This window comes from Diaphorina citri, unplaced genomic scaffold (genome assembly GCF_000475195.1).
Source record: "Diaphorina citri unplaced genomic scaffold, Diaci psyllid genome assembly version 1.1 scaffold653, whole genome shotgun sequence".
NCBI lineage: Eukaryota > Metazoa > Arthropoda > Insecta > Hemiptera > Psyllidae > Diaphorina > Diaphorina citri.
Window position 1 is genome coordinate 178,902 of NW_007378086.1, and position 13,423 is coordinate 192,324.

General features: G+C 35.1%; 1 protein-coding gene across 14 annotated transcripts in view; it reads right to left on the reverse strand.

Annotated features, from left to right (window-relative positions):
* The window catches only part of LOC108251835 (5'-AMP-activated protein kinase subunit gamma-1), a 34,648-nt gene that overhangs the window by 7,512 nt on the left and 13,713 nt on the right, over positions 1–13,423 (reverse strand). For 12 of the 14 annotated variants that reach the window (XM_017444768.2, XM_026824819.1, XM_026824828.1 and 9 more), the window contains one exon: positions 7,127–7,166. In XM_017444768.2, coding sequence (XP_017300257.2) covers positions 7,127–7,166 — 40 coding nt within the window. Of the gene's footprint in view, positions 1–7,003; positions 7,044–7,126; positions 7,167–11,170; positions 11,759–13,423 lie in introns of those variants that run through there. The other 2 variants (XM_026824820.1, XM_026824823.1) reach the window with 2 other exon arrangements.

Sequence of the window (13,423 nt, forward strand, 5' to 3'; positions counted from 1 at the left end):
AAACGAATATTTCCAACCATTTCTCGATTTTGAAAATTTGGACCGATTGCAATACTTTCATTACTAGTATAGCTCGCTATACTGTAGTAATACGAGTAGAAAGTAAAAATACGTACTTTTCTTTACGAGTATACCCAATAACTTAAAAGTCTTACCAAAGAGGGGCCTTACAACTCTACTCTGCGGAAGTGAGATTAGAACCAATTTAGTTCCAAAATTAACACTAAACTTTTTAGTTTAAATTAACACTAAACTTCAGCACACACATATACACTCCTCAACTCACACACTTCGACTGCCACGAATAGTGGCTATGTCACATCCAAGAACTCCCAGAACTGCTGACATCAGTATGCAATACTTTCCCTGGTCATTTTTTAGCCCAAATTAACAAGTTAGGTTTGTCGGACAACTCCCATTTTTACATTAAACGAACCGTCTACCCATCAGGAATCTAAAACTGTAAAAAAGTTAAATTCGAAATTATGTGACTAATTCCCTTTTTACACTCAGCGATTCATCTAATCTGCCTCGGTGGTGTAGTGGTCAAGACGCTCGCTTGGTAAACAGGAGGGCGTGAATTCAATCCCAGGCGAGGTATGGAATTTCATCCTCAATATAATTTGAGAATTTGACCACAATAATAGTCGGAGCCTACTACTATTGCCTACCCTGGGAAAATGGCAAAGTGAAAGAAGAAGAATAGTAGTAGCCTATTGCTGGAGTAAAGGGACTTTTCAGTCCTATTCGAGCAGTATTAATTAGCCCTGTTATTATTAACAACTCACATTATACAACCAATTGTGTCGGAAGTTAGGTGTGTCTCATTTACCGGAGTTAATTTGATCTCTAAATCCAAATTACTGTGTTCGGGGAAATCACTATAAAATAGTATAAAACGGAAATATGAACCTCCTAGTTATATATCTGCCCGGAAAATAATAATAAATAAATGACTAATAGAGGATAGAAAACCATGACAGAGAAAAGGTGACAAGAATGGATCATCCCTAAAACTTTAAAAGTTTTTGAGAAAAAAAAAAGTTTAGTTTTAGAGACTGTGCATTCGCAGTGTATAATGAGTTCAAATTTAGAAAGCGGTCAATATTGACTAACGGAAATAAAAGAGACCTTTGTTCATACATCACCTTTCTTTTCTGACGAAATCACTTAGTTCGGAGTCCAATATTTAGGATTCGATAACTCTCATACGTAACCAAATATTTTAGGCTGTTTAATTACCCTAAAGATAAAGACTTCGTTTGATAAAAAATAATTCCATAACAAAATCAATTCATATTCGCACCTTAAGTAGCTTTCTTCAGAAGTTTACCTACAATATTGATTATTTGTTAAAAACGTCCTTTCTCTCTACTCAGTAATTATATTTATTATGTATAGGTAGATTCGTACAAGCTTAACCCATCTTTTGGGGCAGTTGCTCCCTACACCTAAACCTCAGAGTGGGCTTTTTGTGAAACTTGAGTGTCATACTGTAGCGTAGGTAATGTTATACTTTTTGTTATTCCTATAACTCTTTTGTCGTATGACGACTATTGACGGCGCTTTACATCTTTCCTGTCACCCTGTAACTCGTATCAAGTAGTTTCCTACCGTACTACTGACCTAAAACAACGTGATATATCAATGTTTCCTATTTCCATCGGTGTAATTTTGAACCTACTGTTTGCGCAAAACAACGCGAAGCGCGTAACGCAAAACAATAAGACCTGTTTGGAAAATTGAAACAGGTCTTATTGTTTTTTCTTTAAAAATGTTGTGATTTATTGCCAATCAAACATACAATAAGACCTTGTTTAGACTGAGAGCGTAAAGGGACTTTCCAGCCCTATGCTGGCAGTATTAAACAAGGTGTACGAGTATTCTATTCTATTCCATTCTATTCTACTGATTCTATTGGTTGATATTATGTAGTCAATTCTAGTCACTCGCACAATAGATAGTTAATTTGACTCGAATTTCACATGGTTTGTTAAAAATTTGACTCCTATTCACATGGATTTGTAAAATGACAAAAGTGATTGAAACGAATACACCTTCAATAGATAAATCAATTTGAAGGCGAACCTTCTGATTTGTATGCCAGTTCATTAAAACGAATATTTTCACTTTATTAGTTAGGTTTTGTGTTTTTACCGGTTTTCCACTAGATATACTAAAGAAGATCATACAACGGAGCCTGGTAGGCCTCAGAAAGTTGTCATTAAGCTCCTGATAAAAGAAGAAAAGAGAATAATGATTACTATTCTCGACCCGGCAATAAGTTATTCCATTGTACTCTGCAGAACCCTGCTATTACTTATTTATTTAGACTCTTTATTGGTTTTAATTCAATGTACACAAATACATGAAATTACCAACAAATGGTTGCTACACAGTTGCTGCAACATCGCCACCACGGATGACACAGACGAGTTGTTCCACACCCAACATCATCTCTCCGCCCAAGTCGAAAACTTACAGCTGGCAGTGCACAACGAACATCGAAATGTTATTCAGGCAGTGAGCAATATGGAAGAAATATAAATATTAACTGTCGAACTTTTTTTGGCTTGGCGGGGCGGAGCGCTACCACGCTTCTTAATCTTAAAAGAAAATGCCTAGATTAAAATAATGTAGACTTGTCAGCTCTCAGGCAAAATTAGGAACAGCAAATCACATCCGTCCTAAAATTCTACACAAAAGTAGCACTGATGATATTTCTGTTGACGAGTCACTTGCGTCATATCCTCATCAAGATAACTAAAGGGTTAATTCGATAAAATAAACAAAGGAAACTTTTAGCCGTCCAGTTGCTGTCAAATTTTGAAAGACCAACCGAAACACAATAGCGGATGCAGAGCTTTGGAAAAATTGATACCAGAAAAAAAGGTTTGAAACTCAATCTACTCATCTATTGTTCAAAAGTTCTTCGGAAAAACAAAAGTGTCCGTCATTTCATTAAAACTTGTCCAATAAACAAAGGGGTTTGGAAGATAAATTAAAAAAGAAGATAAAAAAAAAAAAAAAAAAAAAAAAAAAGGGAAGAGAAGCACAGTACAATTTGGGTATCACTTTGGCACTCATTGTGGACGGCTTACTTTTATCTTGCTTCATATTGGACATGAGATTACGCTGCACTTCTAGATTTTAATTGTTCATTATAGACTTTGAAAAGAGCTTCCGACATTCATTTCTCGGTAGCTTTAATGTTTATTGAATCGTTTAACCTTTGAAAGATCAGACATGTTTGCAACTGCACTTATAAGAATGTGTAAGTGTGTAATAATTAGAAGTAGTTAAAATTCTGAAAGTAATTATTACCTAAGTGAGTAACTAACCTCACAAGATAATTTCATTTCAAGTTATTAGGATAGTTTAACCAACAGGGGATTTTATAATTCCGTTCGTCACTTGGGATGGACTTAAACCTTCCAGACATAAATGACATACAAAATAAATTAATTATTACATTTACTATTTTTACTTTCTATTTTACAAGCTTTGTGTTACCACGAGTTATTCTACAAGTTTTTAAGTTAAAGGATATTAGGTTTTTATTTATAAATAATTATATCTATCACTAGGTCACAGAAGAACGGTGAGAAATGCACGAATGACCAGAAACATGAATCAGTGCACGTCCCTTCTTCGTTTTATTTATCAACGGTCTACTTTCACTGATAAAAACAAAAGTAAAAATAGTGGGATTTAATATTTGTAATGACCCTTGTGGTTTATACAAAAATCCAAAGGTCATTTTGTTTGTTATGATTGTTATCGCCCCGAACAAACACTTCCTTTAAAAAACTGCCAAGGAATACACGCAATGTTTTCAAACTTGGAGCAAAGAAAAAAAGCTGAGAGTAAAGTTTACGGAAATGAACAGCTTCTGCCAAGGAATACACGCAATGTTTTCAAACTTGGAGCAAAGAAAAAAAGCTGAGAGTAAAGTTTACGGAAATGCTTTCTAAAAGTATCCGTAAGCAGGTACTCGCAGAGACGGATTTCCTGGGCATTTTAATGATAATCCGATTGCTTTCGAAATGTATTTCCTAAAAGTGCTTAAGATTGAACGACCGAGAAACAGCTTTCTAAAAGTATCCGTAAGCAGGTACTCACAGAGACGGATTTCCTGGGCATTTTAATGATAATCCGATTGCTTTCGAAATGTATTTCCTAAAAGTGCTTAAGATTGAACGACCGAGATAGACAGCGAATTTTTTGGATCTTTAAGGATAGATCGATATTGCTTTTAAAATCAATCCCCAAAACAAACCAACTTGTGAATCTCACGAGTCTCATGACTGAATGAGATATACTGAGAGTTAATGACTGAATCCAATGCATTCATTCGATAAAAACAAACAGGTGGTATACATGCTTTTCCCAATTCAATATCAAACTATATCGTCAACTTCAATAGTCAATAACTCTCAGACAAAGACTTTCTCATTTACGGCATCAGTTTCACTCTAAACTTGGTAGAGCGGAAGGTAGATCGGGTGATATAACTGAGCAAGGTCTTGTGCTATAAACATTCTGCACTATGTTATAAAACCTATAGAATACATTTGAACCCTTGTTTAGATTGCTGGGGTAAAGAGACTTTTCAGTCTCATTCGAGCAGGATATATTAAACCTATAAAATACACGAGACCTTGTTTAGACTGCTGGGGGGGGTAAAGGGACTTCTTAGTTTCAAGTACCAAAATTGCTAAATTCAATCCCTAATGAATTAGGGAATATTGAAAACAAAAATAAAATGAAGAAGGAAATACAGAAATATTATTTGGAAAACAACAATGAAATATAGAATCAAGACAGAAGTCCAAAACAAACCAACTTGTGATCTCACGAGTCTGCTCATGACTGAATGAGATATACTGAGAGTTAATGACTGAATCCAATGCATTCATTTGATAAAAACAAACAGGTGGTATACATGCTTTTCCCAATTCAATATCAAACTACGAGTATATCGTCAACTTCAATAGTCAATAACTCTCAGACAAAGACTTTCTCATTTACGGCATCAGTTTCACTCTAAACTTGGTAGAGCGGAACGCAAGGCTGGGCCTTCATACAGAACATTTTAAGCTATGTTTTTTGAACAACTTTCTTACGACATTGTACTGCATTCCAATACTGCATTCCTAGTCTCGATAGTGTATCTTTATCTAGCAAGATTGCAAGATTCACTGACTTCTGTGTTATCTTAACAATACATAAAGATAAATAAATAATTCATCTCAGTATTCTCATGGTTAATACTTCTTTTCTAAGATATTTGATAGAGGGAACTGTAACTGCTAAGGTCTTATCGTCCCGAAAGCGAAGCGAAGGAAGACAGGATAGGAGAAAGCCGGCCGTTCCGAGAACGAACCTTCACTTATCTTTATCTAGCAAGATTCACTGACTTCTGTGTTATCTTAACAATACATAAAGACAAATAAATAATTCATCTCAGTATTCTCATGGTTAATACTTCTTTTCTAAGATATTTGATAGAGGAAACTGTAACTGCTAAGGTCTTATCGTCCCGAAAGCGAAGCGAAGGAAGACAGGATAGGAGAAAGCCGGCCGTTCCGAGAACGAACCTTATTCTTTCTGGCTAGTACTATGATACCAGAGTGCCTTGCTTGCCATAAAGGTCCCGGGTTTGATTCACAGAAATCGCCAAATTTTCATTCGTAATTCGACTAAACAAGGTTTAGAAATTCGATTCTATCCGTTTTGCATTAATGAATAATTCTCATGGTATGGTGATATACTGACATTATGAGTTGGTTCTGATTAATATTCAGCCCAACATACACTGCAACCTTCCTTGCAGTTTTTTTATGTGTCTAGAAGAGGACAATGACCAAGTTAGCAGTTCAGAAATAAGAAATTATGTCAGCTTGCCATAAAGGTCCTGGGTTTGATTTACAGAAATCGCCAAATTTTCATTCGTAATTCGACTAAACAAGGTTTAGAAATTCGATTCTATCCCTTTTGCATTAATGAATAATTCTCATGGTATGGTGATATACTGACATTATGAGTTGGTTCTGATTAATATTCAGCCCAGCATACACTGCAACCTTCCTTGCAGTTTTTTTATGTGTCTAGAAGAGGACAATGACCAAGTTAGCAGTTCAGAAATAAGAAATTATGTCAAATTTTATCGTCTAAATCCTGATTAGCATTCGGCTTTAGATTTTCTCAGCTCAGAAATATGAAATTCTGTCAAATTTATTGTATGGAATTCTGTCAAATTTTATTGTCCTAATATTTTGATTAGCATCAGCATTTGGCGACCTTTTAGCTTTTCACCTTAACTCACATTCCGAACGTTGTGTGTGACCTTCAACTAGTGTAGCATTCGGCTTTAGATTTTCTCAGGTCAGAAATATGAAATTCTGTCAAATTTATTGTATGGAATTCTGTCAAATTTTTTTGTCCTCATATTTTGATTAGCATCAGCATTTGGCGACCTTTTAGCTTTTCACCTTAACTCACATTCCGAACGTTGTGTGTGACCTTCAACTAGTGATGAAACGTCTACAAGGAAATGGAAAGTATGAATGATTTTACGTTGTGTTCGCGGACTAGTTTGTTATTCACTTTTTTTTGCCTGTTGAACTTCTGAACTAGGCTCGCTTTCCATGAGAAACTTCGGTAGCATTTCACACTTCCCAAAGTTGACGGAAAATTAAGGACGAAACCTTTGAAAACGTTGTTTATAGGATAGTAAATTGTTAGCCTAATGAGAATTTTGGTTGGGAAATGGTTGGCCTTACGTTAGATTTTGGTGAGTCCCTTTACTCCAGCAGTAGGCTACTACTATTATTGTGGTCAAATTCCCAGATTCTATTGAGGATAAAATTGAACCCACGCCCTCCTGTTTACCAGGCGAGCGCCTTGACCACTACATCACCGAGGCAGGTATACCATTAGAGTAAACATAATATGTATAGGTACCCTACTTATCATAAAGAGTAAAAAAAAAAACACTTACTTTGAGCTGCAATTTGTTGCTGGTGAATCGCCGCTGCTCTCTCCACCGAGGCAGGTATACCATTAGAGTAAACATAATATAGGTACCCTACTTATCATAAAGAGTAAAAAAAAAAACACTTACTTTGAGCTGCAATTTGTTGCTGGTGAATCGCCGCTGCTCTCTGAAACAAAATTGAAACCATGTTTATTATTACTTCACATTAAAGCCTTGTTTAATATTTTAACATAAATTGAGGCGTAATCTGGAAGAAGGGCATAACTGCAAAAACATAGTTTCGAGATAATGCTGTTTAAAGTTTTTATTTTCAAATGAAAATAATGTTACAGGTTACAGGGTTCACAAAATTTGCCATAACTTGTAGAAAAAAGATAGAAAGATGGTTCTTTCACTGTCGTGTTAAGAACAAAATTTGCTATCCAAAATTGCAGACTCCTGAAAAAGGACGTAAGTGACCTTACGTCCTTTTTTCAGATCACCCCTCAATTTAAACCATGTTTAATTTTATCTACATTTTCCTCGTTTAAGAATCTAATTTATCATGTACCTATTGATTCATTACCTCATCTGTTCTATTCTATAACTATACGTATGAGTATCTACATAAGGTGTGTTGTTGTTTTTTTTTTTTTAATTCAACTTGACTTTAAACCGTTCAAGGTATTTCATTGTAGCATTGAGGAAAATATTGTACATGTGGTTTGTAAAATTGTACGTAGGTATTTTTTACTAGCTGCTACACCCTCGAAAAAAAAAGTTGTGTACTTCCGGATATATGAAATTCGGACTGGTCTTACCAAAATGTATCACCACCAAGTTTAACCAACGCTGTGGTAGTAAATAGAACGGCAGACTTCGGATCCAAGTGACTGCAGAAAATTTATAGGGTGCCGAAAGCCCAATCGAGTGACTGGGTTCCGGAACTCTATATTGGGAAGTTCGACACTATAATATAGTATTCCAACAACCTAAATCAGGGGTATTAAACCAATTATAGAGTTCTTTCGATCTAACTTGTGACATTCTATCACCAATTTTTTCCTCGGGGTAAGAATTTTAAATCAGAAGAGAAGAAAAACCTACTTGGAAAGTTCTGATTCCAGAGGCTTCCAAAGACCTTGCGTCCAGAGATCGACTCCTATGCTTGTCATCATGGAATTTCAACCGTTCTATGGCTGAAATTTTGTAACTATATTCGTCCAAACATTCGCCGGACATTTTGCACATTGGAAATTTTGTTAACTTGTATACGATTGGACTTCCACATTTTCTTCATTTTGCTAATTTGTTGAAGTCTTTCATTTTGAAAACAGTTTGTGTGTTGAATGAATTAATTCTGTTTAGTTTAGTTAGTATGTTTGTATAGATGAGATTTAACACACTACCTAGTTAATTTTGTTAAAGTTATCTTCTAGTTAAACAATAGAAAGTTAATTATGATTACCGATACTAATCATGGATACACTTGTGGCCGATCTTACCACTGAGAGTTAACACAGTGTCAAGGGTTTTCTTTGATGTCACCCATTTGATTTACACAGTCCAGTATTTCTTAAACTCTGGATTAACTGAAAACTCTCTGTGGTAAGATTAAGCATTATTCGTAATTCTGAGTTAACTGAAACGCTTATGTAATTCTTTTCCTAGTAAGTACATTTTTCTGTTAGATCATTTATTATTTTATTATGAAAAGAGGGTCGTTTTTGGGTAGTATTTTCGGTTGAAGTATTTATCAGGAGAATGATACGAGCATCTTTTAATTTGATATTTAATTTTTGCCTGTTGAACTTCTGAACTAGGCTCGCGTTCCATGAGAAACTTCGGTAGCATTTCACACTTCCAAAGTTGACGGAGAATTAAGGACGAAACTTTTGAAAACGTTGTTTATAGGATAGTAAATTGTTAGCCTAATGAGAATTTTGGTTGGGAAATGGTTGGCCTTACGTTAGATTTTGGTGGAAAAATGTATGGGTTGGCGCTTACTGTGAGGTCAATTTTTTTGTGAAATGTGAACTGCAGAGTTGTAAATGCAGCCCCTCATTGCCTATACCTACATGTAGCCTAATTCCATAAACAATTTAGGCTCCTTTATATATAGGAATTGGATCTGATAGGTTAAGAGCTGAAAACACACATTTTGGCCTTTGTTTTGTTATACTGATTTAAACTTGGTTTAATCTCGTGTTTGGTAAATTTATAGATTAATTAACCAAAAATCTCGAAATAATTGAAATGTGTTGAATACGTCTAAAAACATCAGCGTTTCTATCCCGAAGGTGTTGAATGAATTAATTCTCTTCTTTAGTTTAGTTAGTATGTTTGTATAGATGAGATTTAACACACTACCGAGTTAATTTTGTTAAAGTTATCTTCTAGTTAAACAATAGAAAGTTAATTATGATTACCGATACTAATCATGGATATACTTATGGCCAATTTTACCACTGAGAGTTAACACAGTGTCAAGGATTTTCTTTGACGTTACTCATTTGATTTACACAGGCCAGTATTTTAACTCTAGATTAACTGAAAACTCTATGTGGTAAGATTGGGCATTATTCGTAATTCTGAGTTAACTGAAACGTTTATGTAATTCTTTTCCTAGTAAGTACATTTTTCTGTTAATTATTTTATTATGAAAAGAGGGTTATTTTTGGGTATTATTTTCGGTTGAAGTATTTATCAGGAGAATGATACGAGCATCTTTTAATTTGATATTTAATTTAGGTATTGGTATTAGGTACTTGATTTTCATTTACAAGATTGTCTCTTTAAAAACAGTTGACCAAAGGGGTATTTTTACTTTTTTTTTATTTATTTTATTATTATTATTATTTTGTCTGAAGTATAGGTAGCTATCCCGAAACTTCTTTTTTAGCCCATCTCCATAGAAGCTCCAGAAAACGTAAGATTTCCCGTTTTAACGTTAATGTTTATCGGATCTGAATTTATATTTTCGTTTTCAAAACAAATTAGATGTGTTGATGAAAACAACAAAAATTTAATGGAAATTTCAATCATCAGGTTTAAAACGAGATTTTTTTTACTTCATAATTTTAACAAAAAGTAACGTTTAAAAATAAATGAACGGATTTAGAATTAGAATGGCTACACACAAACAAATTCACCATTATTTTTTCACCGATTAATTTCGAATAAAAAATTTACGATGAATTCTAAAATTTTGACAAGAAAAACTCGGAATGGAAAACATGTGTTCTGTGTTGACGTTAGAGTTTCCCCCGTTTTTTACTTTCTATTATTACAGTATTTATTATTAATTATTAGTATTATTATTATTAAAAACGTGTTACATTAAAAAAAAAATCAATACCTACCATTCAAAAATCAATCCAACAAATAAACTATAGGCTCGACCCGATGATTTTCGAATACAGGTTAACTCTACAGCATATTGAACGCTGGATGGTGAGCGTGGTAGGAGAAATTAACCCGTAATGTACTATTTCCATATCAGAGTAACTCAGTAAGGCACTGCTTTGATAAGCTATGATAATTATGATGCTTTTATGATGTTATTTCAATTGATCATAAAAGCATGCCTAGAGGCATTGGAATTATCAAAGTCAAGGGTACTGGTGATGGGAAAATAAAAGTAATTGTAAACAACGTCTTGGAATCGTTGAGAAAAGCTGAATTGTTGGGAATGATTAAAATATGCCTAATGATGGTAAAAAAGTATGAAGTTAATGTTTCAACATGTTAATTCGACATAACACACTGAGCAAAATAAAGGTAATCTTAAAATACTAGGCTCATTCCAAACCTCTAAGACAAATATTAACTGTCGAACTTTTTTTTGGCTTGGCGGGGCGGAGCGCTACCACGCTTCTTAATCTTAGAAGAAAATGCCTAGATTAAAATAATGTAGACTTTTCAGCTCTCAAGCAAAATTAGGAACAGCAAATCACATCCGTCCTAAAATTCTACACAAAAGTAGCACTGATGATATTTCTGTTGACGAGTCACTTGCGTTGAATATTTTCACTTTATTAGTTAGGTTTTGTGTTTTTACCGGTTTTCCACTAGATAATATACTAAAGAAGATCATACAACGGAGCCTGGTAGGCCTCAGAAAGTTGTCATTAAGCTCCTGATAAAAGAAGAAAAGAGAATAATGAACTTCTAAATTTGATCATAAATTACCTTGCTTCAAAATGGAATCGTAAATTTTATAAGTCGACGCGCAATCTATCGGCAGTTGCGGCTTTTTCGACACCGTCGTTCGTTTGCCATCATCCAAAGATTTCGATCGCGACCTGAAAGTATCCGGCAGTTCCAGGAACGTCGAAACCTTGTTGGTTCCCGGCTGTTGATTTGGTACATCGTTTGGAGAGCTCCTTTTAGAGTCATTACTTGGGGTGGATTCCGGCACAAGAAATGTCAAAGGACTAGGCGAGCGATTGAAGGAATTGTTCCTTGAATATGGCGAAGGAGAGGCTGGTCGTGACCGATAGGTATACTCGTGATCAGGACAATCGATCTCTATCGACTCACAGTACAATTTGGGTATCACTTTGGCACTCATTGTGGACGGCTTACTTTTATCTTGCTTCATATTGGACATGAGATTACGCTGCACTTCTAGATTTTAATTGTTCATTATAGACTTTGAAAAGAGCTTCCGACATTCATTTCTCGGTAGCTTTAATGTTTATTGAATCGTTTAACCTTTGAAAGATCAGACATGTTTGCAACTGCACTTATAAGAATGTGTAAGTGTGTAATAATTAGAAGTAGTTAAAATTCTGAAAGTAATTATTACCTAAGTGAGTAACTAACCTCACAAGATAATTTCATTTCAAGTTATTAGGATAGTTTAACCAACAGGGGATTTTATAATTCCGTTCGTCACTTGGGATGGACTTAAACCTTCCAGACATAAATGACATACAAAATAAATTAATTATTACATTTACTATTTTTACTTTCTATTTTACAAGCTTTGTGTTACCACGAGTTATTCTACAAGTTTTTAAGTTAAAGGATATTAGGTTTTTATTTATAAATAATTATATCTATCACTAGGTCACAGAAGAACGGTGAGAAATGCACGAATGACCAGAAACATGAATCAGTGCACGTCCCTTCTTCGTTTTATTTATCAACGGTCTACTTTCACTGATAAAAACAAAAGTAAAAATAGTGGGATTTAATATTTGTAATGACCCTTGTGGTTTATACAAAAATCCAAAGGTCATTTTGTTTGTTATGATTGTTATCGCCCCGAACAAACACTTCCTTTAAAAAAACTGCCAAGGGGTTCTACCTGATAGTGTGTGTTCTCATTAAGTATCAGGTAGACCTGACATTCGGATCTTTTCAGCCGTACCTGTCAGATCTACCTGATAGTATGTGCTCATCCTCATTCTGATGGTATACCTGATAGTGAATGGCTGGCCTTAGTTGCTAGTTAAATCTACTTGCTAGTCCATCTTGTAACAGAATCAAAGAAACTTCACTAACATTTAAGGCTTCCTTAACCTTTTAAGGTTTCAAGTTGGTTGTACATCTTAGTAGCATAGCTGCATACAGTTTGGAATAAGACAGATCTTGGTCCACTGATTCTCAACATTCTACGATTGTTCTCCGTAACTTATAGTACGAATTACATTACACTAGGCTTGCGCGCCGGAGATCCCGGGTTCGATTCTTGACAGAGTCAACATTTCTTTCAGTTCTGTATGGTCCAGTCCACCTTTAGCAGGCTAATTGACTCGAAACTTGCCACCGTTACCCTCAGTTCTTCGGTCTCATGTTTACTTTTTTTGGTCAATTTTTGGAATGTTTACATGAACCTGCACTTGCGCAGGAGACCAAAGTGCCTTTCCACATGAGACAGACCTAAATTTTGGAAATTTACACAACAGACCACATGCTTAATGGCAACCCTCTTTTTTAAATTCACTTGTTTCTCCCATTGGGGTCGATTGGATTGGGACACATCACATGCCTTCAGGTACACTCCATTTGTCAAGGGTCTAGGTTTTCCTTGCCCTTGGGATCAATTTAATTTGAAGAAACCATTAGTTCTACCTGATGGTGTGTGTTCTCATTAGGTATCAGGTAGACCTGACATTCGGATCTTTTCAGGCGTACCTGTCAGGTCTACCTGATAGTGTGTGTCCTCGTTAGGTATCAGGTAGACCTGACATTCGGATCTTTTCAGCCGTACCTGTCAGGTCTACCTGATAGTATGTGCTCATCCTTATTCTGATGGTATACCTGATAGTGAATGGCTGGCCTTAGTTGCTAGTTAAATCTACTTGCTAGTCCATCTTGTAACAGAATCAAAGAAACTTCACTAACATTTAAGGCTTCCTTAACCTTTTACGGTTTCAAGTTGTTTGTGCATCTTAGTAGCATATAGCTGCATACAGTTTGGAATAAGATAGATCT